The sequence below is a fragment of the Psammomys obesus genome, unplaced genomic scaffold (genome assembly GCF_907164565.1).
Source record: "Psammomys obesus unplaced genomic scaffold, mPsaObe1.curated_primary_1811, whole genome shotgun sequence".
Classification (NCBI taxonomy): domain Eukaryota; kingdom Metazoa; phylum Chordata; class Mammalia; order Rodentia; family Muridae; genus Psammomys; species Psammomys obesus.
In genome coordinates this window covers 1,391,186-1,417,384 of record NW_026596125.1, presented here as the reverse complement: position 1 = coordinate 1,417,384, position 26,199 = coordinate 1,391,186, and the positions used below count along the sequence as shown (strand labels likewise).

General features: G+C 46.2%; 1 protein-coding gene across 1 annotated transcript in view; it reads left to right on the top strand.

Annotated features, from left to right (window-relative positions):
- The window catches only part of Pik3ap1 (phosphoinositide-3-kinase adaptor protein 1), a 111,962-nt gene that overhangs the window by 40,573 nt on the left and 45,190 nt on the right, over positions 1-26,199 (top strand). The window contains exons 3-8 of the mRNA XM_055591704.1: positions 10,549-10,685; positions 14,953-15,097; positions 16,864-17,006; positions 17,136-17,268; positions 19,889-20,085; positions 23,081-23,270. Coding sequence (XP_055447679.1) covers positions 10,549-10,685; positions 14,953-15,097; positions 16,864-17,006; positions 17,136-17,268; positions 19,889-20,085; positions 23,081-23,270 — 945 coding nt within the window. The remainder of the gene's footprint in view (positions 1-10,548; positions 10,686-14,952; positions 15,098-16,863; positions 17,007-17,135; positions 17,269-19,888; positions 20,086-23,080; positions 23,271-26,199) is intronic.

Genomic DNA, 26,199 nt, shown 5'->3' with positions numbered 1-26,199 from the left:
GAAACTCTATATTTGAGTCCTGCCAGTGCCAGCCATTCTCCTGCCTCAGCTAACTAAGGTGAACAACTGCATTTGAGTCTGTACATTGAGGAGTTGGGGTCAGAGCCAGGCTTGGCATCTTCTTTTGTGCTCTCCAAGGCACACAACGGCCAGGACATTACATTTCTAGGTTACCAGCAAATATAAACAAGATGAGTAGTGCAAGCAGGAGAAATGTTTATAGCCCAGTTAAGAATCATTTTCCAAGGGTGTCACAGACCATGCTTGTTGTGTACTTTTTCAGACATCGGTTAATTATAGCACCTTATTTGTTCCTGGAAGCAGATAGGGCAGGATGTTGTCTTGGTCACATTGTGGGCCACCAGTTTGCGCTGTTTCATGCATTTGAAGGCACAGTTTGCAGGGGTGTGATGGGGTGGTCGGCCACTCCCCTTTTCAGTTCTGACCAGACTCCAAGAGTGCTGGCATATTCTTTTAAGTGTTTGGAATTATGTAGAAACTAAGCAAAGATAGCGCTCAAGACACAGAGGCAAGAGGATTGCTTTGAGTTCCAGGCCAGCCAAAGCTACGGAGTAAGACCCTGTTTTAGAAAAGCAACCCAAAACAACAAAACCATCCAGCCAAACAAAAATGTGAGCAAAAGAAAGCCTTTAACTTTTCTAGCAACATAAAATTGCACTTTGAATATCTCTTAACATTAAGTCTTCAATATGGAGGCCAAATCCTTGTGCATGGCTTTCTGGGAACTCTCCTTTCCTCACAGCCTCCCATGTAGAATGTGCTCCACACTGCTCCCTGTGGCGGCAGCGCATCACTTGCCTGCCATACTTATGTGCCTTCAGTCCTACCTTTGTCCTTCCTGCCCTCAGATATGGAGGTCCAGCAACAGTGAGGATACATACAGTTTCTTACCCTTACATGCCTTGGTGGAACCTGAAAGACATTGAATAACCCATGAGAAGCACTGAGTATTCACTGGTGAAATGAAAGGCATTGTGAAAGATTTTATTAAGTTCATTGGACAATGCTATATCTTTTCTCAGAAGAGTCAGCTCACCTCCCAGAGGGCTTAGACATACACTGACCAAGCATGTCTCTGTTCACTGGTGCTTTCTTCATTTTAGTTCAGCTTCTTTAAACTTTGCTCACATTCGTAATGTGTTCACACGTCTCTGAGCAGTTTGGGACATTAGCTCACCTGATGTAGTTACAGTTACAGTTTTCTGTGCAAGAAGTCTCGCCATTTTTCACACAGAGCCCTATCTTCCCACTCAACTGAGGGCCTTAAGGGCCGAAACAATGGAAGCCTCACCCTTGGCATTCTCCCTCGGGACATGCAATACATGATCAGTTGATACCTATTCTGTGCTTAGGAAACTGGATGGCAAGCTCAGATGTTGGAACATTTTATTCAGGGTTTTGAGAAATAGCTGTTTCACGATATAGTCACTGTCACGTAGGTAGAACAGATGAGCATGAGTAACATACAGCTGAGATGTTTTATTCTGAGTGGAAAAAAACACTGTAAGCTTCTCTGGAGGTAGGGCAATTCTATATTCCTGCTCCATGGCTGTCCCCTGAGGTCCTGAACCTTGTATATAAATGCAGAGGAAAGACACATTTTTGTTCATGAACACCTCCCCATCCCCCCTTGATTGCTTGGTTACTCATTTCTACATTCTTGCAAGAAATCTGTGGCTCCCTCACACCTTTTGCTAGCCACATTTGAAGTCTTGGTCACAGACTGATGAGCCGTCTCTTGTTATTTTCAGAACACAGACACGCATGTTCAGCCTGGCCCTGACCCGTTCTGAGAACACTGACATATGTGTTCAGCCTGGCCTCTGACCCCTTTCTAGAACACAGACACACGGTTCAACCTAGCCCTAACCCCTTTCCAGAGCACAGACACATGGTTTAGCCTGGCCTCTGACCCTTTTCCGGAATACAGACACATGTGTTCGGCCCTGACCTCTTTCTGTTTCATTCCTGTTTAACTAGGTTGACAGAAAGCTCTGGTTCTGCTGAAGGTCATTATTCCTTCTCTGGTAACTTTCTTTTTCCTCATCATCCAAAATTTAGAATAATTTAATATGTTCTTGCTATAAGTCTTCCTCCTCTCTTCACATCTTCTCAAAAATTTATCTATTTATTTATTCAGTTTGTATCCTGATTTCAGCCCCCCCTCCTCCCAGTCCCACCTTATACCTTCCCACTCTCCCCTTTTCTTCTCAGAGAACAGGGAGGTCCCCCATGGGTACCAATGTACCCTGGCACATTAAGTCGCTGCAGGACTAGGCGCATCCTTTTTCACTGAGGCCAGACAGGACAGCTCAGTTAGGGGATGGGATCCAAAGGCAGGCCTCAGAGTCAGAGAGGGCCCCGCTCCAGTTGTTGGAGGATCCACATGAAGACCAAGCTGTGCATCTGTTACATGTTCGGGGGGGGGGGTGTCTAGGACCAGTCTGTGCAGTGCTCTTTTATTGGTGGCTCTGTGATCCCCATAGGTCCAGCTTAGTTGACACTGTAGGTCTTCTTGTGGAGTCCTTGACCCTCCAGTTCTCTTCGTCTTTCCTCCAACTTTTCCACAGGACTTCCCAAGCTCTGACTACTGTTTGGCTGTGGATATGTGCATCTGTTTCCCTCAGCTGCTGGGTGAAGCCTCTCAGAGGAGTTATGCTAGGCTCCTGTCTGCAAGCATAGCAGAGTAACATTGATAATGTCAGGGACTAGTTCTCTCCCATGGGATGGGTCTCAAGTAGAGCCAGTCTTTAGCTGGCCATTCCCTCAGTCTTTGTTCCTGCACATCTTATACTGCCTTCACATCATGACTTTACCTTATTTCAACTTTTCAGAAATAGCTGGGAATGGTACTGCATGTTATTCCAGCACTTGGGAGGCTGAAGCAGGAGGATATTAATTTGAGGCCAGCCTGGGTCACAAAGCATAGAAAAACTCTAAATAAATAAATATCAGCAAAGTGGAAGAATTATAGCAAAACATGTCTTTCCTTGATCACTCAGTAATCTGTGAATTAATGATGGGAGTTTTGGCCTATTTTTGTACCATAGTCCTATTGCTTTGAAAAAACAATTTTATTGAGATATAATACACAGAACATCCAATGAACTCTTTTATGTGTGCAATTCAATGGGGTTGGGTGTATTATTTTGGTAAAATATATGTATCATAGTCCTTGTCATTTAAACCAGCTTTGAGCATAAAATTCAGTGACATTAATTGCATTCACAAGATTGTGTGAGTCATTCCAACTACGCTTGCCCCGAAATGTGTTCATGGTATTTAATAATTTCTTTAGCCAATTCATGTTTATAATCCAAGTAAATTTATTTTAAAGTAAACCTTACTACTGTAAGTGAAATAAAAGCTACTGTTTTTGATGTAGAGAGATGCATAAAATAGTAAGACAATAAAACTAAACATCAGCGTTGCATTCCTTATTTGGATGCTTATGGAAGGCTGTGAGCTTTGGACTGGTCCCCTCACGGTGCAGAGGGATCTGAGCATCCCAGAGGAGAATTAAAGTGTCCTCTTACTGTGTGGAAAGGGCTTTCTCCTTTTTTCTTTCTTTAGATTTTATTTATTTATATTCTTTTATTTTTGCCTGAATATATATCCGTGTACCCTGCACATGCAGTACCTGAAGAAGCCAGAAGAGGGCTTTGAACCACACCCTCCCCCAACTGGAGTCACAGTAATTATGAGCTGCCATGTGGGTGCTCCCAGGTTCTCTGGGAGATCAACCAGTGTTCTTAACTGCTGTCCCATCGCTCCAGCCACAGCCTTTCTTCTTGATCTAGGAGAACGGAAAGACATAAAACTGAATGCTTTTTACAATTTTGTATTACGTCATTTTATGTGTGTATGTGTGTGGGTGTGCATGCATGCTCTCTCTCTCTCAAGTGTGTGTTTGTGTGTGCACAAACAGTGGGCAGAGACAAAGTGTTCACACCTGCCCTATCAGAGTGCAAGGCTTGCAGTGTGAGGAACCCTGGAAGATGGATAGATGGATAGAGTACGGAGTTATATTCTCGTACAACATTCACTGTGTGACTTGGACAACTCACTTAGTTTTATCTGTGCAATGGGCAGAATTACACCAATCTCCCAGCTATGGTAAAATTAAATAACCTATATTATATTTTGTGTTGTCCTTGGCATAGCATTAATACAAAACAGTGGCGTTTGCAATTGGTTTTGGGAACAATATTTGTTTATACTTACCCAAGCCGTAGCATCCACCATATGAGAATGGAGCTTGTGTAGTCTGAGAAAGGCCCTTCAAGGTCAGTAGGCACCATTCTTCTTTGCCCTGTGCTATGGAGTATAGACTCAGAAGCCCCAGCCGTTCAGTGAAAGAGGCCGTCAGTGCTGTGGTGGGAAAACTTAACCAGAAAGGGAGAGCGTCACTATGGGCCAGAGACCACGTGCACATGAAAGACCCTGGCTGGTCAGGACTGTATAAACTGTCTCTTGACTTAACCCTGTGGAATGTGCCTCTCACCCTGGGAGGAGGTCACAGAACTACAAGCAGCAGTGCCGGCAATACCATAGCACCACCAGGCCTCCGAGACGGTGGATGTGCAAGTCAGGGCTCCTGAGCTGCACAGCCCAGCTGAGGAGGAGCACGTGACACTGACTTCTGCTGCCCACAGAGAAAGCCCAGAGCCACAGGCCCCTGCTTGCTGCTTCACCTCAGCTGTGCGATTTCATCCCTTCCGGGCCTGAGTGCTTCTCTGTAAAATGAGAAGACGACACTGATCGCCACCTCCCAGGACTGTGGGGAGATGGCCTGGGGATTAGTGAGGGGTCACCTTGACACTCAGTGAAAGGTAGCTTCCATTGTCATTGTGATTAGTAATTATGGTGAATGTGTCAGCAGCCCTCTTGCCTAGGGCGAGCTGCTCAGTGTGGCTTAGTTGTGGGTCTGACTACATGGCTAATTATGTTGAAAAGTCATAGCCATCCCCAAAGTCAATGAGGAATAGAGTCCCCCTTTAAAGGAGGAAAAGAAGGGCTGTGGATTTTGCGTGTATAAGGATCTGTTGTGTTGACCCTGTCTAGACCTGCAGAGACACACTGTGCTTCTCATTCTGCCTCTGTCACATGGACAAGAGACACATACTAACCTACAAACCATACAAGTTGAGGCGACTAGATTTGTTTACTCAAAGACGATGTGGTTGGTTGAGCAGGGATCTTGTGAATGAGGCACAGAGGGCGGAGTGGCATCGAAGGACCCGGATCTCTCCCATCTCATTTCTCTACTGAAAGCAGCGTCCAGAGAACTGCGGTGAACGCCTCAACACTAAGCGTAGCAGTGTCTGGCCACAGAGCAGTTGCACACCCAACCAATACCAAAATCCCATGGCGGGACCTAGTTATGGCCTGGTGAGAGTAAAAAGAGGTTAAGCTACGCGTGTGCTGTGTGCCTATAACCCTGTCACTCGGGAGGCTGAGGCATGGGGATTGTGAATTTTGAAGCCATCTTGGACTACAGACAGGCAGATCCTGCCTCCACAAAGACCCTAGGAAAACAAAACAAAACAAAGCACCCAAACTCCCCAATAAAGAGTGTGGAAGTGCTTAAGAACCAACTCAGTTTCCCCACGAGGGACTTGGCAGTAGGCAAAGGGTGAAACATGCTGTTCTCTTGTCCTTGTTGAATTAGAGAAATCGGGCCAATGGTTTCCTGAATCTGAGTAGCTGTCGCACGCATCTGCTACAGATGAGATTTGGGGAAACTGGCTGAGAGCATCTCCTAACAGTTTCCAAATGTGCCATACACTTCCTGACAGCTGAGCGATGCTGCTGTGTTTTAAGCAGCAAAGAGTCTACTGGCATCTTTAGATTCTACACTGGTGGTGGGTTTCCAGAGCTTTCACTCATGCCGGAAGCCACGGCGTTGTCATCAGAGAGGGATATCCTTGTTCAAGAAGGGAAGCTTGGGCTCATCACACTGGACAGAGTGGTTTCAGGTGGTGATTGTGCCAGCCAAGTTGGCTTTTCCTTAGACGCTTTGACTCTGCTGAAGGGGCCCCATTGAGTCATAGCTTCTCTGTGTGTAGTGTACCTGTACTACCTCTGTGGCTTGTCAGTCACCAGCAGCAGCAGCGGGGTGGACTTCCTGCCTGACTTCCTGAACCCACGCTGCTGGTGGCTGGTAGCTCTCTAAAGCAGCCCCCATGGACAGTGGAGGGAAGTGCTTACACAGCCTGGCTGAGCCGAGGTTTGGCCTTTGGCATTAGCCTTTCTAGGTTCCTCTGGCCTCAATGCCAGGATAATGAGCCACGAGCTTCATCCCCCCCCCCGCCCCCATCCCAGAATCAAGTGGGGCTTTCTCACTATGGAAAATATAAAAGTACAGGGAAGGATGGAAGAGTGGAAGGGAGGAAGGAGGAAGGAGGGAAGGAGAAGGAAAGAGGCAAACAGGAAGGGAAAAGTCACACATATTTTCTTCTGACCTTTGAAAATGAATTTAGAAATATTGAAGTCCTGCAGTATGAAAGATGTAGTTTTGTATCCTTCTCTAACAGGCCTCTTGAAACTTTGAAAGTAACGTGCATGTTTATTTTTTGAGAACAAAGTCTCGCTCACTGTGTAGCTCACTGTGTAGCCGGTTTGGAGCTTGGTAAGTAGACCAGGCTGGCCTTGAACTCGGAGATCCTGTCTTCATCTCCTGCATTCTGGGATTAAAGAATTAGAGAATTATGTAGCCAAATGTGTGTGTGTTTCATTGGCTTTCTCTTCTGCTAGATCTGGGCTTGTTGCAGGGTGAGGGGACCTGTCATGTTTTTTCTTTTGCATTTCCTGATGGCTGTTCAGAATGAGTGACACCGTGCTTTTCAAGTGGGGAAGTGGTTTGTATTTCTGTTTTGTCATTTGTTGAGCATGGAATGTTTTTAAAGAGATTTCTTATCTTCTTCATATAGGAGATCAGCCTCTTGTTACGATTACTTTGAAATTTCTAAACAGTTTATTATTTCCTGTTGGGTTTTTGGATAACAGTGTTATGAGAAATATGATCCCCTGCTTAAAGAGTTCAGTTCAACTGTCTTTGGTATATTCATTTGTGCATTGTCTCAATAAATTCTTAAGATTTTCATCACCTCAGAAATAATTTTTGTTGTTGTTTTTGTTTGTCTGTTTATTTTTCGAGACAGGTTTTCTCTGTGTAGTCCTGCCTGTACATACATTTTCAACAGCTTTGGGAAAATACCAAAGAGTACCACTGTAGCAGTGAATGGTGATACTCTTTGTAGACCAGGCTGGCCTTGAACTCACAGAGTTCCTCCTGCCTTTGCCTTCTGAGTGCTGGGATTAAAGGCCTGTTCCAGCACGCCCAGCATCAGAAAGAAATTCTATAACCTTCAGTTACCCCCTGCAGTCACCCCAAATTCTATAGGATGAAGCAAGAACTAACCCACTTTCTGCCTTTATAGGTTTGTCCGTCTTGAACATAGATATTTGGAATCATGTAATGTGTGTGGCCTTCTGTGCCTGACTTCTTTAACTTAACATAATGTCTTCAAGATGTATCTCTGCCATGGGACGTATGAATGCCTCATTCCTTTTCATAGCTGAATAATTTCGTTCCATGGATATACTACATTTTATTAGTTTTTTTCCATCTGTTTTGTTTGTTTACTAAAATGTTAAATTAGGTTGTTAAATAAATCTTTCCCCAAACCAAAACATATAATACATCCAACCATATTTCCACCTTTTAATTTTTAAAAATAATTTTCTTTTTATTTTGCATTTCAGTCCATCTCAGTTTCATCTTGGAGTCTTCTGAATTAGGAAGAGTTTCATGGTACCCCATTCCTTCCCCATTCCTTTGCCAGAGCTACTTGTTGTGTCATTTTCTTACCAACCATTTCCTTTATTTTGTGGCGATTTACTTTTTTTTTTTTTTTTTTTTCTGTTTTAATCTTTAAAAGATTGCTTTTAAGAGCAGTTCTAGGTTTCCATTAAAAACTAAGTGGAAAGCACAAGGGTTTCCTATACTCCTGCCCTGGTCCACATTCGGCCTTCGACACTAGCCACACCCAGCACCTCCTCGGTACAAGGGTGACAATGGGTGTGCCCACACAGAAGCCCATCAGTGTTGTGCGCATCACAGTGCACTCTTGGCACTGCCTAGTCTGTGGATTTGGACAGTGTATAATGGTGTATAGCCACCTTATAGTATCATATAAGATATGTTTGCTACCCTAAAAAACCAAATCTATGAAGTCCAACTGCTTATTCCTCCCGCCTCCCAAGCCCTGGCAACCATGGATTATTTGTTCCCCAATAGTTTTGTCTTTTTCGGAGTGTCCTGTAGTTGGAACCATGCAGTCCACAGGGTTCTTTCACTTGGCATCCTCCTTTATTTACTGTTTTTGTAATAAACCCCACGACCAGAGCACCCTGGAGAGGGAGAGTTTATTTTAGCTTGCAGTTTATCACGAAGAAGCAGAAACCTGGATGCAAGCACTGTAGAGGGATAAGGAAGCTAAACTTACTGGCTTGCTCTCCATGGCTTGCTCAGTTTGCTTTGTTAGGATCACACTGTGCCCTGGGTGGCCCTGCCCGTAGTGGGTTGGACTTCCCACATCAATTCATTAATCAAGAAAATGCCCCCACAAACATGCCTACAGGTCCATCTAATGGAGACATTTTCCTCAGTCGAGGTTCCCTCCTCCCAGATGGCCCTAACTTGTGTCAAGCTGACAAAAACTAACTTCTGCTTCTCCCGTGAGCTCATTTCTGTCTAGCGCTGTATTCCATGCTTGCTTGCCTGTGCTACTGTTTGTTTATCCATTCAGCTACTAGAGGATGTCTTGGTTGCTTCCAACTTTTGGTAGCTATGAAGAAAGCTGTTATAAACATCTGTGTGCAGGTTTTTCTGTGTACATACATTTTCAACAGCTTTGGGAAAACACCAAAGAGTATGATTGTAGGAGGGAACGGTAAAGTATACTTAATCCTGTAAGAAATCGCCAAGGTGCTTCCAAAGGGGCTCATTCCCACTAAAGGGCTCCTGGTGTTGTGTGTCCTTGAAGACATTTGGTGTCATCTCTCTTCTAGATCTTTTCCGTTCTAATAGATGGTATGTCGTGCTGCTCTGATTCGCATTTTCCTGATAAGATTGGTGTGAATTATCTTTTCATGTGTAGATTTGTCATCTGTATCTGGGCATATGCACAGTCTTGGGCATAATTTCACAAGGAGGCCTATTGGTCACTAGGTGCTGATTAAGAGCCCCTCTGAAGAGGTCTTATAGGTTCTCACCATTGTCTCACCATCTCTGCCGTGCCCTTCACGAGTGCACACCTCTGCCTGCCTGCTTGGAGTCTGTGTACTAGTTTCGTTTCATGCTATAATTAAACACCCGGACTGAAAGCAGATTAGGGAAGAATAGGTTGTTTGGCTTACAATTTCTGGTTACAGACCATCATAAAAGGGGGAGCCAAGGTAGGAGCTCAAGCAGTTAGTCACATTGCATTCCATTGTGTCGCATCACATCGAGTTACATCAAATCACATCACATCGCATTGCATTGCATCCCGTTGCATTGTGCTCCATTACATCTCATCGCATCATTACATTGCATCTCGTTGCATTGCATTGAATTGCATCCGATCAAATCCCATCTAATTGCATCGCATCACATTCCATCACATTGCACCTCATCGCATCACATTGCATCCCATCCAATTGCATTGTGTTACATTGCATCACGTCCACAGGCAAGAGCAGAGAGAAACAAATGGACTCACACTTCCTGCTTCCTCTCAACTAGCTTTCTCCTCTCCTGTATAAATCAGGACTCTCTGTTTAGCAGACGGTGCCACCACAATGGGCTGGGTCTTCCTACATCAATTAGCAATCAAGACAGCTTCCCTCCCCAGTTGTGTCCATAGACCAAGCTTGTTTGGATGATTCTGGTCTAAGCTAACTTCTTGAGTGGTTCTAGGTGGTGGCGAATTGGCTGTTAAGAATCCACCCCAGTCTCCATCTCTGACTCTTCTAGCACATGTGGCCATGGTACTCATCTGGAACCCAGTGGTCCCGACTTTGGGCTTGTTGAAAGTGATTGCTTCTCACTGCTGCTGACAGAGGGGGACATTGGGCAGATCTGCCCCAAGTTCCTGTGGCTTTCTGTAGCGTTTCGTACTCTCATGTAAAGTAGGCAATTTCTTCCTGATTCCATTTTCTTTGCCACCCTTCAGCCCTGCAGGATGACCTGAAGCTGAAGCTTCCAGAAGCCTGTTGGTTGAACCTAGACTTGCCTGCCTTAAACTTTTGGGCCTTACCTCACATCATTGTCCTTTTTCCGTCACCCTATGGCCTACAAAGTGGTTGTCTTTTCCCCACTGGATCCTCTTTTGTGACTTAGTGAGCCACTCCCTTCAGCTTGGATTTGTGTGACACTCATAGCCACTTCCTACATGGTGACGTGTGGGGCTTTTAGGGGTGAAGCATGTCTACCCGTTCTCCTTTTTCCACTCCCATTCAGTTGTGTCCTGTATTCCGTAGATTCTGGCTGTGACTCAGTAACTGACACGGAGCCTGAGGAAGAGAGAGCGCTTCCTTTCTCAAAGCAGACAAACCTGCCTCCAGAGATCTCGCCTGGGAACCTGATGGTGGTGCAGCCGGACCGCATTCGCTGTGGGGTAGGCATCCTGGGGACCTGCTAGAGCCCTATCACAGCATTCACTTTTCAAGTAGATGCCTTTGCTGTAGTGAAGGGTGTGAGGGTATTGGGGTGCCTCTTGTTATAACCATGGCCTTCCCTTGGGGCCCCCATCATCAAGGCCTTGAATGAATTGCTCCTTTAAGCCTGAGAATTGAACCTGGGAGTGTATGTGTCATCAATGTAAGAATTTTGTCTTCTGAATGTGTAACATAGGGCAGACAGGACACCAGCAGACATGCGCGTTGTGAGATACCACAAGGTTAGAGGCCTGCATGTCTTCCAGCTGGCCCAGCCCTGGGAAGAGGAAGTGGCACATTCAGGGAGTCTGCTTCTTCATTAACTGCTCACTACTCTGGCCTCAAGGAGGGCTTTAAGGTTTTATGGCGGAAACTTGCTGGCCAATATTGCTTGCTGAAAAGGTTGGCTAAACGCCTACACCGTTTGTGGCTAGCATTTTTCAGGGTGGTTGTAGAATCGCAAGTGAGCTGTGTGTGAGACTTCATGTCATAATGGTAGATGGTTCTTAACGTCCTTCCCTGATAAAATGTGAGGCATTGTGGATAGGTTCGAGCAGAAAAATGCTTTCTCCGTGGATACATGCTGTTCGCTAAAGCTTGCTGTGGCTTCTCAGGACTATGGGGCATGAGAACATTGGCAGTGAGAAGTGTGGTTCTGGCTTTCTCCTCTGCAGCTGAGGCTGCGAGATGCTGGGTACGAGCTCCCTACATAGGAGTTGCCAGCTGGTTTTCAGGCTGGATTAGACTCTCAGACATGTTCCAGTTGGACTTCAGAGTGTTTTAAAAATTAGGTATAAAAGTTGCTGTTCCTCAGTGTCTTGTGAGTCAGAATGTGATGTTAGTCTTGAGGTGACTGGTGGGGCTCTGTACATTTTTCTTTTTCTTTTTATTCATTTTTTTATTTAAAAAATATTTTTTTTGGCATAAGACATGCATCCTCTAGCCTGGTCCCCACCATTCTCTGCTCTTCATTGTTTATTTTTATTCTTGAGGTTTTGAGACAGTCTTTTGTCCATAGCCCAGGCTGGACTTGAACTTGTGATCCTCCTTTCTCACTCTCCGCAGTGCTGGGGTTACGGGTGTGTACCATCATACCTGGCCACTCCCTGCTCTTTAAACCCAGACTATTGTACTCTTTCCCTTCACAGCTAGGCCAATGTGGACACTTCAGGCTTACTGCCCTATGGTTGTGTGGTCAGACTACCAGGTGCAGTGGTGAGTGTGTTTGGGGCCCATTTGTGCTTCGTCACACTTTCCTCCTGCATTCCCACGCTCTCCTTCCTGTTCCCTCTCTGTTGCCCTCTCACTTAGGGCAACACTTAGGATCATCCTAGTTGCTTACTCTAGGTCTGTGGGCCCAGGGTGTGTCTGGGCTGGGGGTGGGTTCTGACTGCTAACCAAACCGACACACGTTCTTTTGGGCTGCTCATTTTCCTGGGGTAGGGTGCAGAACCAGGTGTGTATGGCAGGATTGAGGACAGCCACAGAATGTGTGTTTGAAGAATAGCCTTCAGCAGCCTGGACCACAACCCGGCCCTGTTATAACACAGTGCCTGGCACACACTTCTGCAGGCCTTTGTAAAAGGCGACTGTGACAACTATATGACAGTCCTGAAATGAATGATTGAGGACTAGCTCTGGCCAGAAATCTCTCCTTGCTTTTCTGTTTTGGGGGAGGGCCCAGCCCTAATGATTTTTGTCTAAGCTAACCATTGCCAAGTTCAGTAAAACAAGAGACAACGTAAGTACCCCTTACCCAAAATGCTTAAGGACCTGAAATGTCTCAGATTTTGAATTTGGGGGGTTAGGGAGATATTGGATTATTTGTGTATGTATAATGGGATATATTTTAAAACAAAGCTTATGTTTCCTATAGACATTATACATAGCCTGACAGTATTATAGAGCATATTACTTCCATTGCATTTGGGCTTTGGCCAAAAGTTCAAGCATGGAACTTTTGACTTATTGTCAGAGCATTTTGTGTTTTGGAGTTTTGTATTAGGGATGCTTTGGCAAGTCCAGTGTGAGGTCTTACAGTTAACTGGGCATCTTGCTGAAATGTCCTCTGGGGCAGGGGGTGTGGCTCAGGTGGTAAAGCGTTTGTCTAACATGCATGCAAACCCTGGGTTTGATTCCTAATGCCACATAAAAACTGGGCATTGTGGTACATGCTTGTCTGCTAGTGCTTGGGGAATCAGGTGTTCAAGGTCATGAGCTACATAGCAAATTTGAGGCTAGCCTGGGCTACATGAGATCCTGCTTCCAAAAATAAAAAATAAAAATAAATAAGTGCAGACCCTGATTCAGTGGCAGGAGGCACCTCACAATTTGTCTGTCTAACTTGCTCCCGGGGTGGCAGTGCTGTTGGTCACTTGGCCATGCTTGCAACAAACGCTTGTCTAGGGAAGCGTTTAGTCCAGGGAAGGACTAAAAAAATAAATAGAGTCTGCCAGGCATGGTAGCACATACCTTTAATTCCAGTACCCAGGAGTCAGAGGCAGGTGTGCTTCTAAACTCAAAGCCAGCCTGCTCTACATAGCAAGTTCAGGACAGTTAGGGCTCCACAGTGAGGCATTGTCTCAAAAACTAAAAATCCAATTATCTGAAGCTATAGAAATTTTGTAAAAACGGGGGGGGGGTGTTTAAAATTGCACATATTATTTTGTTCATATTCTTTTCCTTCCCAACTCCTCTCAGATTCTTACACCAAACTTTATGTTCTTTCTCTCTCAAAAAAAGAAAAAAGGAAATAAAGGAAGGGAAAAATCTTATTGAACCGAACTAAACAAACAAGCACATTTAGAAGCATAGAATCAATTTTGTGTTGACCAGCTACTGAGTATGAAGCCAACCTGGAGTGTGGTTGACATACCTAGTCATGTTCCGTTGGAGAAAACTGATTTTCTCTTTCCCAGAAGTTGTCAGTTGCAAATAACTTCTTGGTTATTAACTTCTTGGTTATTCTTGGGACTCTGTGTCCACTTGTGCTTCTCTGTGCTAGGGAGCCTGGGTTGAACCTGTGCAGGTCTCCTGTACTTTGCCATAGTCTCTGGGAGTTCTTATGCGCACCAACTCTGTTGTGTCTAGAAAACGCTGTTTCCTTGGAGTGGTCCGCTGCTTGCTCTTAGAATCCTTCTGCATCATCCTCTGCATAGATCCCTGAGTCCTGAGGAGAGGGGTGTGATAAAGACATCCCATTTAGGGCCGAGTACTTCCAGCTTTTTCTCACTTTCTGCATGTTGTCCAGCTGTGGGTCTCTGTGTTAATTATCTATTACGAGGGGAAGCTTCTTAATGTCCAATGTACTGATCTATAGCTATAGCAACAGTCATTAGGAGCCATTTTATTGCTATGTTCTTTTAGCAGAATAATGGTAGTAGGTTTTACTCTAGTACCAATGATCTATGTAACCTTTGGCTCTTCGCCTCATTAACAGTGTCAGGTATGGGTTCTGTCTTATGGGAGTGAGCCTTAAAACACATTTTTAAAAAAGTGGTTGGTTACTCACAACATTTATGCCACTACCACAGCAGTATGTCTTGCAGGAAGGTCATTACTGTAGATCACAGGGTTTGTACCTGAGTGAGATTGATTGATGATTACTTTTCTTCTCCAGTAGTGCACGTCTGTTACTGTGAATGCTAGTCGGTAGGGGTGAAGCTTTAGCTGTGCACCAACTTGATCTCGTGATGTTTGATGTCGTGAGTGTGTGGTGTCTTCAGCAATAGGGTCTTGGTGTCAGGTTGTGGAGGGCAATCAATAGCATCGCAAATAACCTGTAATTATTTTTGTGTGTGTCGGACCACTTTGGCCAGTGACTTAAAGAGATGTAACCCATTTCTGGTACTGGGACTTTTACTTGGTAGCATATGATGTCTAGTTGGGTGTTGTTTTCCCCATTATATGATGACACCATTTAAATTCCTTTTATATATATATAAATTTTTAAAAAGCAATTTTAAGATGTTATAAAATGAAATAAACATTTATAATCCCTAGGCTTAAAAGAATGAGAGTTATGAGTATAAGTTTCCATCTAATTGTTGTAAAGGTTTATAGATGTTTAGTCTGTTTTCCCAAGTTGCTTCACTGGGCTGAGAGCCTGTGGCCAGGACCATCCTCACTTAGAGAGCGAGCTGGGCTTCCAGGCGCTGGGACACACTTTGACCCAGCACCCTAAGGGATGCAGGAGGGAAAGAGACCAGAACCTGTCTCCCATTGTAGGCAGAAACCACTGTGTACATCATTGTGAGATGCAAGCTGGATGAGAGGGTGTCAACAGAAGTGGAGTTCTCCCCTGAGGATTCTCCCTCCATCAGGGTGGAAGGCACGCTGGAGAATGAGTACACGGTCTCCGTGAAGGCTCCAGGTAAGTGGCCCCGTGCTGACAGGAGAGCATTCTGCACAGCTGCCGTCCTCCGGCTTGCTCACCAAACCATCTCCACCCCTGGGCATTGTCACTCAGCACTGCTAAGCTGGCTTTAAAAAAGCAGTGAGTCCTTTTAATTGCATGTCCTGCATTACCAGTGTGGTTTAATAATTTTCCACGTTCATGACTTTTCACATTTCCTCTTTGGTGAATTGAATCTTTGTGGTTGGTGTATTTTTAATTTTTTCTTTCCGCATCAGAACCTCTTCCGGTGGTATAAACTCCTACCCCAGTAAGAGCACGTAGTACAGACAGCCACAAAGCAAGTCAGCTGATTCCACCGAATTACACCCTGATTTCAGGGTGGCAGGAATAAAGTGTTATTCTCTAACTACCAGGATTCTAGCCCTTGGTGACTATTAGATCTTCATACAAAGCACCTTAAACCCTATTTTATTTTTGTTTGTTTGTTTGTTTATTGTTCATCAAGACCTGAGGAATTCAACAAAAGAGGCTAGAGAGAACTGGCTCAGTAGTTAAGAACACATCCTGCTCTTGTAGAAAAGCCAAGTTCAGTTTCAAGTATCACATTGGACCCTTCAAAACTGCCTGTAACTCAGTCTCCAGGAGGGTCCTATGCATCTTGAAGACATAGGCATCTGCACCCATGCATGCATGTGCATTTTCACATGTGTTCGCTGAGCACGAGCACACATGGAGGAATGTTAATTCAGAAATATGGCTGTTCTGGCAAGAGATCACATCCAGAGGCCTTGTAGGTCTATGATCCGGCTGGAATACAAACATGCCTTTAATCCAGGAGACAGAGACAAGCAGATCTGAGTTCAAGGCCAGCCTGGTATAGAGCAAGCTTCAGGTAAAGAAAGGTTACATCCAGGCATGGTGGTACATGCCTTTAATCCCAAACAATGAAGGTAAACACGGAAGCACCCATGTTTGAAAGTGGTGTCTAATTGAGTGCCAGAAAAAGAGATTAATCAGAGAAAGGTTTGACAGAATAGGATATGCCCAACTCTCATGAGAAGAGAGAGGAAAAGGAAGCTACTTAAGGGGCAATGCAGACATAGAAAGCAGTTTTTTACTGGGACAGTGATAGAGAGATGATTTGCAGAGAGAGAGAGAACTCAGGTGAAGGCTGATTACGCCAGAGAATGAGAAGGAGCCAGACAATTAGAAAAGATTATTGGAATTAATTTGAGGCCAATCAGAGAAATTCAGAGGCCAAGAGAAAAGCCAGAATGAATAAGTTACTTGGGAGAGGAGTTTGAGCCAGAACAGCTGAGTTGAACCAGTCAACCCAAAGTTCAGAAAGAACAGGAAAGGGTGAGCTTATTAATGAGAAGTCTCAGAGGCTGGAAACGGTCTAGGCCTAGGTTAGATTGTACAGAAGCTAGACGCTTCCAGGACTAGGCCTAGGTTAGCAGACAGAGGCAGTACGCCTCAGAGACAACAATTGAAACAGGGAAATAAAAGTTACTTTTACACACACACACACACACACACAAATAAATACTGAAAATTATGCAAAACAGATGAAAATCCTTTAAAAATGCAGTTGACAACCCAATGAAGATCTTATTCTGTATGAGATCAGACATGCTGGCCAGCTCATCTCCTCCCAGCTCACCTCTGACACATCCTTCCAGTTCCAGTGTGGTGCTTCACCATTCAGATGTAACACCCATCTGCTCACAGTCACTTTTTGTTCTTCCTGGCACTTTACCCGTGTCTTTTGTTCTTTTTAGACCTTTCATCTGGGAATGTTTGTCTGAAGGTGTATTCTGGAGACCTGGTGGTATGTGAAACCACCATCAGCTATTACACTGACATGGAGGAAATTGGGAATTTGCTGTCCAGTGCTGCAAACCCCGTGGAGTTCATGTGTCAGGTAAGCCTGTTAGGAGGAGACCCAAGCTCTCCGGACACGAGGACTTCTATGTGGGGCTCTTTAGCTTCAGTCTTGACTGGCAGGCACTAGCTGGATTTGCAATCTGACCATCTTTGCTGTTTTACATAGGCCTTTAAAATTGTGCCCTACAACACAGAGACGCTTGATAAACTGCTCACGGAGTCCCTGAAGAACAACATCCCTGCCAGTGGACTGCACCTCTTTGGGATCAGCCAGCTGGAAGAAGAAGACATGATGACAAGTGAGTGAGCACTCATTTCAGCCGTAGGAGGTGTGGCCTGGGCCGTGTGGTGTGGGTAGGGCATAAGTTATTGTCTGCCAACGCCAAGGCGAACCAAAAAGACAGAGTTAAATTAAGCGATATGTATGAGGGTGCTGCTGGCGTGATACGGCAAGCTTTATTTATCTATCTATCTATCTATCTATCTATCTATCTATCTATCTATTTATTTATTTTTAATGAGTAGGAATATAGTCTAAAATAATGATAAAAAGCCAATGACATAATTGTGTACCATCATCAAGTATGGCGTACTGTACGTGGTGGGTCTGTCATACTTTTATATGACTGGCAGCCAGCCTGGAAGGCTCACTCACACCAGCACCGTCACCAGCACGTAAGAAATGCATTATGCTGTGTTATGGTAGCTAAAGCTTCACTGGGAGGTGGGAGTTTGTCGGCTTCCCTCTAATCTGATGGGACTTCTGTGTCTGAAGTGCCAGTACGTGGTACACGACTGCGCTCGACTCCCTTCTAAAAACACGTGTGGTTCTCATTTACCTTCTAGGTGGAGTTCAAACTCCTTTGCCTTATAATGAGCCTCTCCCAAGGGCTGCTTCTGCCATGGCCTCTCTCTGTACTCTTCATAGCAGTTCTTTGGTTCCCAGATAGTACACGCCTCTCTCGTCTGTATCTTCTCATGGAGACACCATTGCTCTGCCCCTGCCTTGGTTGCGATTGTCCTGGTGGTTTTCCCTTCATCTCTGCAGGAAGCAAGGCCTTCCCCAGTCCTCCAGGAGTGTGTACCTCCAGGGGCTGCTCTGCTAACATGTGGGCCTTTTGTCCTACGGCTTGCCTGCTGTCTGTCTTTTGCACTAGGCTTTCAGCTCAGAGCGGGGTCGCCAGATACTGGCTCTTTGTAGGCTTTACGCAAATATTTGTAACTTGAGGGAAGAGCAGATCCTGTGTACACATTCTATGGTAGCGATAGGAGCCAGGAGAGTTACTCCACATGCCTGGGGATATCTTGTGGAATGCTGCACAGGGCCCCTGCTCCTTCCACTGTACTGTGGTGGTGCTCCACGGTGGCACTCAAGTCTCTGGTTACCTTCTGCCTTTAGTTCCATCTGCCTGTAGTGCGGGAAACACAGGAAGAGAATGACCTGCTGGCCTTCTCCAAGGGGCATTCTCTTCCCTGCGCCCTCTCCTCATTCGTTCTCCTACCGTGGAATGTTCTTGCCTCGCAGCTTTAAATGTTTCTTATTCCTTAACCAGAGGCTCAGGAGTGAGTATCTCATAGCCTGGCAACATGGGGCCCTGGGGACATTTTTAGATCTTTCATCCCAAGGGTCATATCCTGGTGAACAAGAAGCTGGATTTATCATGAATAAAATGACAGGGCCAGGCCTGGAGAAGTGGCTCAGTGATTAAATCACTGTCACACAAGCAAGAGGACTGGAGTTCAGATCTTCAGAATCTCTTAAATCCTATTTGAAATCCCAATCCCAGAAGTCAGAGACAGATGATTGGGAGCAAGCAGGCTAGCTGTACTGGGTCTGCTGAGAGGCCCGGCCTCAAATAATACGGTAGAAGAATGATAGAGGAAGATTCTTGACGTCATCCTGGGCCTCCACATACATGTGCGCTTGCATGCACCCCCCTCACATATGCCTACATGTTTGCAAATGCACGAAAGCACATGAACTACAGCTCACACACATATCTGAAAAGAAGAGAAAATAAAAAACACCTAAAGTGACAGACAGGGCCTAGAAATCAACTTTTATGAAAAGGGGGGAAAAAAAAGATTTATTATGAAAAGGGATGGGGAGATTTATTCCTTAAGTCCCCAGCATGAACCCACTTGTTTTCTTGGCTTATTTACAAAATTGGCAATAAGAGATAAGCAGATGGACCTCTTTCTATTAGAACATTTCTTCCCTTATTTTAATTTTATATGTATGGGTGTTTGCCTGCATGTATGTCTGTGCAACCTGTGTGTGCAGTCAGAGTCCAGAAGAGGGTGCTAGATCCCCTAGGACTGGGGTTAGAGATAGTTGTAAACTGCCATTGGATGCTAGGACTCAAGCCTGGGTCTTCAGAAAGAGCAACCAGTCTCTTAACTTCTGAGCCATCTCTCCAGTCTGGATCATCTATCTCTTAGCAGCACAAAACAGTTGTTTCAGACACATGTTGAGTGTTCCAGAGAAGAGCAAAATGGGATTCCTATCACACTTTGTGGCTTCTGTCTAAGCCTTTAGAATCAGCGTGGATTGGGGTTTGAAATGTAGCTCAGTGGTAGGGCACTCACCTGGCATGTCAAGCCCTGAGTTTGACCCCTAGCCCCAGGGAAAGAAAAGCAACATTTCCAAAGGATTTTTCCACTCTCTTTAAAGCAGAAGACGTGCCACTAATTACTAGATTTACTAATTAAAATATCATTTCCTCTACCATGTGAGTACATGATCTTTAGGGGTTCCCCCAAAGGAAGCCACCAGTTAGGTCAATCAGCCAGTAAGCAATGATTGAGTACCTGCTGCACGCATGCTGAGGCTCAGCAGCTCTACCTCCAGGAGCAAAGGTATCTATCCTGTGCCTACCTTCTTCCCCTTCAGTCTAATTCTACCTGATGCCCTTACAGATCAGAGGGATGAAGAGCTGCCCACCCTGTTGCATTTTGCTGCAAAATATGGACTGAAGAACCTCACTGCCCTGTTGCTCACCTGCCCAGGGGCTCTCCAGGCATACAGCGTGGCCAACAAGCATGGCCACTATCCCAACACCATCGCTGAGAAACATGGCTTCAGGGACCTGCGCCAGTTCATCGACGAGTATGTGGTAAGCTCAAGGCAAGAGGAAGCGAGAGAGGGAAAGAGAGAGGGGCCATGTGATGGGGCATGCGCAGAGTGGCTCCAGGCCTGCCTTTTCATCAAAGCCCCTGGTGGATCTTGTCTCTAACTTGTCTCTCTGGCAATGGGCAGTTTTTGTGGGCCTAAGTCCAAATTTCTATGCCTGCTTGGTAGCCATGTGACTTTAGGCAGGCGTGTCACAAGTCCCCTCCCCTTTAATTTACTTATTATTATTTTTTATGTCTGAGTGTTTTGCCTTCATGCATGCCTGGTGGCCCTAGAAGAGGCCACCTGATATCCTAGAACTGGAGTTACTGACTGTTGTGGGATGCCTTATAGGTAAAGGAATAGGACCTGGGTCCTCTGCAAGAGCAGCAAGTGCTCTTAACCACTGACTCGTCTTTCCAGCCTCCTTCTCCCATTTCTTAATATATATTAAAAAAAAAAAAAAAAGAAAAAAAAAAGAAAAGATCCTAAGAGCTCTGTTCATAGAGTTGTTTTTAGACCAAAAGGAGCTGACATATGCAAAGCACTGAGGCCGTTCCCAAAACTCTGACAGGACCTGGCTGATGCCTGAGCCACTACCTCCAAGACTCCTTGGTGGCATGTCCCTAGCTGCTTTGCCCACCTTTGGGCCCAGGTGAACTGTGTTGGGATGGGTTCTTTAATTCACTAAGTCCACAATAAGGCTCTATTCTGAGGTGGCCAACGTTGATGCTCCCTGCTAGGGACCCATCTCTCTGAGCCCCTGCTTAGATCTGAACTTAAGGCAGGTGAGTCTGCCTAGCTTCCTTGGCAGGCCGGTCTTGGTCGCTGACATGAGTCCTGCTCTGAGTTCAAGCTTGCACCATGCCTGGGATTTATTACACTCCCAGGATCGCCTCCACCCTCTTGGAGGAAGTTGTTCCTGACTCCACTCCCTTCAGGTGTTCTTCCTTCTTTTCAAACTCATAAAGGGCGCTCGAGACTAGCTCATCTGGCTGTGACCCCCAAAACGAGTAGTCAGGCTTACAAGGTCTTGCTTGCTCCCTCCAGACGGGAGTGAGCCTGACGCTTCTTCAGAAATGTAACTCTGCTCTGTGGTAGAAAACCCATAAGGGAGTGATGCCAGGGGAGAAGAGGGGCCTCCCAATGTTTTGGGGGCTGTGTAGGGATTTCAGACAATCAGAAAAGTTCAAGTCCTTGTTTGGGTCCTCACTGGCATAAGTGGGCATAAGAGCCCTCATAATCTTAAAGTTTTTACTTGACTTTACTTTGAAATCACTGATGTGCTGAACACAGCAGGTCTTTTTGTATTGGTCATTGTCTTGTCGGGAAATCCCCTCTGTGTTCAGGGTGGAGACTAATTTGCTGAGCTCATGCGGTCAGCACATGCCCATTGCACTTAATTTTCACCACCCTCCTCTGAAGTTGAAGGGATGAAGACCATCATCTTATAAACGAGGAAAAGGAATTAGAAAGCCATGGTGATTGTGCCTAGGCCTTCACTCTGGTTAAGGCAGAGATGGGATTTGAACCTAGTTCCAGGCTAAAGTCAGGGCTTGTTATCCTGCTCAGCATAACAGGACAGGTGGAAGTGTTATTTTCAGAGCACTGTGAGCTCCTCTATGGCTCACACTTCTCATATCATCTTGACTCCTAACTAAGTCACCATTAGCCTCGCCTCCAAAGGCTGGCCGTGCATGTTGCTCATGGCCTGTAACAGCAGTTCTCAAACTGGAGGTCAAACGACCCTTTCACAGGGGTTACCTAAGACCGTTGGAAAACAGATATTTACATTACTATTCCTAACAGTAGCGAAAGTACAGTTATGAAGTAGCAACAGGAATAATGTTATGATTGGGAGTCATAGCAACACGAGGGACTGTATTAAAGGGTCTCAGCATTAGGAAGGTTGAGAACCAGTGGCCTATAAAGATTGTCACATCTTATTTATTTATTTGCCAAATGCTAAACCTGGAGTCCCAAACGCTAAGGAACTGTTACTCAGTTCATTTGGGTGTCACCGGGAAACTAACGCACTATCAATCAAAGGTGACCTCTGTCAGGTGACCTCTGACCATGAGAGGGGAGCTTCTTGTGGTTTGAGGCTGAAGTAAGGATTGTGACACACCACGGAGTCTGGCCAGTTGTTGTTCAGAGGTTGCAAGGAAGCCAGCCTTCAGCCTCACACCATCTGGAGCAGGGGGGCAGGGGAGGCTTTCTGATACGTTAAGGGCAGCTGTCACTGGGGACATCCAGAATGTTGAAACTGGGGGAGAAAACCCTAGACATTGTCAAGCACTTGGCTAAAGCTTCCAGAAGGTACAGGGATGATGCCATCCCTCGGGGACCCCTGGTTGCACAAGTGTGGGAACACCTTAGCAAATACTGTGCATCTGTGTGGCTCCTTGTGTCATTTGGGTGCCCACTGGGATCAGCGAGCTCTGGATTGAGCACCCAGTGGGCCTGAGTCTACCCAGCCAGCCAAGTTCCTCAGGGCGTGCAACGAGCCCATCTTCCCTTGCAGGAGACTGTGGGCCGGCTGAAGGGTCAAAACCCAGACTGTAAGCCCTGCAGGGAAGACTAGATTTTCTGAGCTTTGTTTTTACTCGTCTGTAAATGAGGGAGAGTCACGAGCCTTCCAAAGGAGGGCGGGTGCAGGAGTGTAGCCCGTGTGGAGCCTGACTCTTAACTAGCTGCTCATGAGGGAGTCATTTTTACTTATGTCCTCTGGCCTGTGAACACCAAGCTAGGCTATAAGTGCTTTACTCTGTGACTAATGTTGGAGGAAGATCTAAAGATCAGAACAAGAAGGGTAAGGCAAAGGAGAGAAAAGAGCCCAATGCCTGGCGTTTCAGAGCTCTCTGCAAGTCGGGGAATGCCGATAAACAGTTGGAACCCTGATCCTTGACTGTCTTTGCCCACTTCAAGGCCACTGGTGGCCCGAGTGTGCCCAGCTAGCCAGGTTCCTCAGTGTGCCATGAGCCCATCTTCCCTTGCAGGAGACTGTGGACATGCTGAAGAGTCACATTAAGGAGGAGCTGATGCATGGTGAGGAGGCTGAGGATGTGTACGAGTCCATGGCCCACCTGTCCACAGACCTGCTCATGAAATGCTCCCTCAACCCTGGCTGTGACGAGGAGCTGTATGAGTCCATGGCTGCCTTTGCCCCAGCGGCCACAGAAGATCTCTGTAAGTAGCCCTGGTTCTGCTTCCGACCTGTTGCCAAGAAACAGCTTTCTCCAGTCTAGTCCGAAGGGGGAAAGCCCCTGATTATCCCTGCAACCACCCAGCAAAGAGCCTGTGTTGCAATAGCACCGGGCTGCAGGGCCGCGTGGCTACAGGCCTGCAGTCATGTGTCATAACAAACAGAGCCCTTCTCCCAGCTTCCTCTGTTGCTCTCCTGGAAGTCCCTAGTCTTGACAGTAAGGCCTTGTGACCCAGAGGCTCTCAGCCCTACAGTCCTGATGGGCCCTTTTCATAACAACCATTTTACAACACCTCTTTTACTATCTGACGTACAATTTGCGTGTGATATAACCTACCCACACATGAAACCCTTTGGCTTTCTTTCTTACGCTGTCTCAATTGAGTTGTAGAAGAAAAATGAGCGGAGAAGGCGTGCTTAGGCATGCCTGCATGTGAAGACATACGAAATAGCCCTGTGCAGGCAAATACATCCGGAGCCACCACCAACGTCATAGTCTCATATGTTGATTGACACATGTCTGTTGTTTGGTGACTCAACTACCTAGAGCAGTGTTGGCGTTGATACCTGGATTTTCTTAAATGATGAAACCCTTCTTTACAACCTCGTATAATTTGGATTCTTGGGAATTTCAATGTGTAAAAGAAATGAAGGTATAAATTTAGGTGTGTGTGTGTGTGTGTGTGTGTGTGTGTGTATGCATGGGCATTTGTGCATGTTCCAGAGGTCATCAACTTTGGAGACAAGGTCTCTCTTTGGACTCAGTGGGACTCACTGGTTGTTGGACTGTCTGACCAGCGAGCTCTGGGGGTCTGTCTGTCTCTGCCTTCCCTTCAGAGGGCCACAGAGGCAGGAGACCACGCCCACCTTTCAAGTGGGCTCTAGGGATCCAGGCTCAGCTCCTCCTGCTTCCACAGCGGGCACTTTACCAACTGAGCCATCTCCTTAGCTTGACGATCTAGCTTCCATTGCAGGTGTTTCCTCCATGGGAGTGGCAACCCCAAATGCCCTCACAGAGCTTCAGGGCACCCGTTAGGGAGAAGTTGATCTAAATGAGGCTGGTGAGGAGGCAGGTGGATACAGCTGCACACCTCCTCACCCCCCCCCCCCCCGGCTTCCTCCTGTGTTACTGTCACGTACCACGAAGTGCAAAGCACTCTGGAATGCTGCCCAGGACTTAGCACTCTTTCCTCCTGGGTCTGCTTGATAGATTCAAGAAAGACAAGATAAATGTCCACCAACACATCAGTTTTATGGACAGGGGATTTCTGGGATGGCTAGGCTGAGTACAGCCACACTTTCAGGACCTGCAGGGAAGGGACTCTGGTTTTCCCATGCATGGGGGCCTGACAGTCAGAGGCACAGGCTGACTGGGAGCGAGGGGTGCTGTAAACTCCCCTCCTGGCGCCTTTGGGGAGAAGGAGAAGCACGCAGGGATGCCCTTCACAAATGAGCCTGGGCTGGCAGGGCTCTGAGGAAGGAGGCATGATCCACGCCGAGCCACAGCCTTTATCTCATCAAATCCTCATGGCATCCCTACAGATGCTGTTGCTATCTGCTGTCAAACAATGAGGAAACAGGGGCTTGGGGAGGTTAGCTTCCCCAAACGCCACTGCTAACAGTCTACAGAGCACAACTTTCCCACCTCTTAACCCAGGCCAAAGTTTTATCTCTAACATGAGACATTTTAGTTCTGGTCGCCTTTAGCAAGCCTCTCAGCCTCTAAGGCCGACTCCCCTATCTGCAGATCCAGGAGCTGGCTAACAAAACAGACTAAGGCTATTCCAGCCTATAATTCCAGCACTTAGGGGAAGAAGGAGGATCAAGACCAGCCTGGGTTACAAGCAGACCTTGTCTTGAATACAAAATAACAGCCCCTCCCCCAAACAAAGAAAACCCAGCTACCAACATCCCCTGCCCTCACGCCTCTGCTCACCCACTTTCATAGCTACCAGGTATTTCTGTTGCAACTACTTGATTCTCCTCCTGGTGTTAGAGTTACAGTGGACCAAGGCCTGTCTTTTTCCACTTTAGAACAGGGGCTCATTCATAAAACCATCAGCAGCACCCTTTAGGAATGCAGAAAGTACACATGCTTTCTGCCTCATTCCCTAGCTGTGGGGCTGTTGAACAATGAGAGAGTTCCCTGCTCACTGACAGTGCATGCTGACGATATTCCTGGGTTCTATCCCCCCACCCCGGGATGCTCCAAAATATGAAATTCCCCCATCACATTGCAGGACTCCTGTAGGGATACTAAGGCTCCCATGCTGTGACCTGGGACAGGATCACCAGTGCTTCAGAAAGTGCTATGGGGCTAGCCTGGTTGTGGCTAGATGGCAATTTGTAAAGTCCCTTGGGATTGGGAGGATGTGGATGTCACAGACCCAAGGAGGCTACCAGGAGGGAGGCAGGCTGTAGGCTGTCGGATGCTGCTACCGTTTGGGTGGGGAATGAACTGATAGAGTTTTAATTTGCTAGGTTGTATAATCTCTGAAGTTCCTGACTGTAGATATGATTTGGGTAGTTTCTGTCTCTGTGGTTGTCGGGGTTAACCCGGAGAACAATCCCTTCTCTGCTGGTTCAGAAGATGAAGCAACCTGGGCCTGGGAAGAACCACTCATTTCACTGACCGTGACTTCCTGGATGAGAAGGAAGTCCGGCTCTGGAAGAAGCAGGGTAGAGGGCAAATGGATCCAGCTCAGATGCCGTGGCAATGCTAGCATGGTGATGGCCACTCATTTGCCATCCCCAGATGTGGACTGGTTACTTTTATCTGTGGTGTCTTACCCAGCTGTCATTCACCTTGATGAATAGAATCCTCTCTACAGGGGAAAACTAAAGGATCCAGGAGTTCTTTCCTTCCTTCCTTCCTTCCTTCCTTCCTTCCTTCCTTCCTTCCTTCCTTCCTTC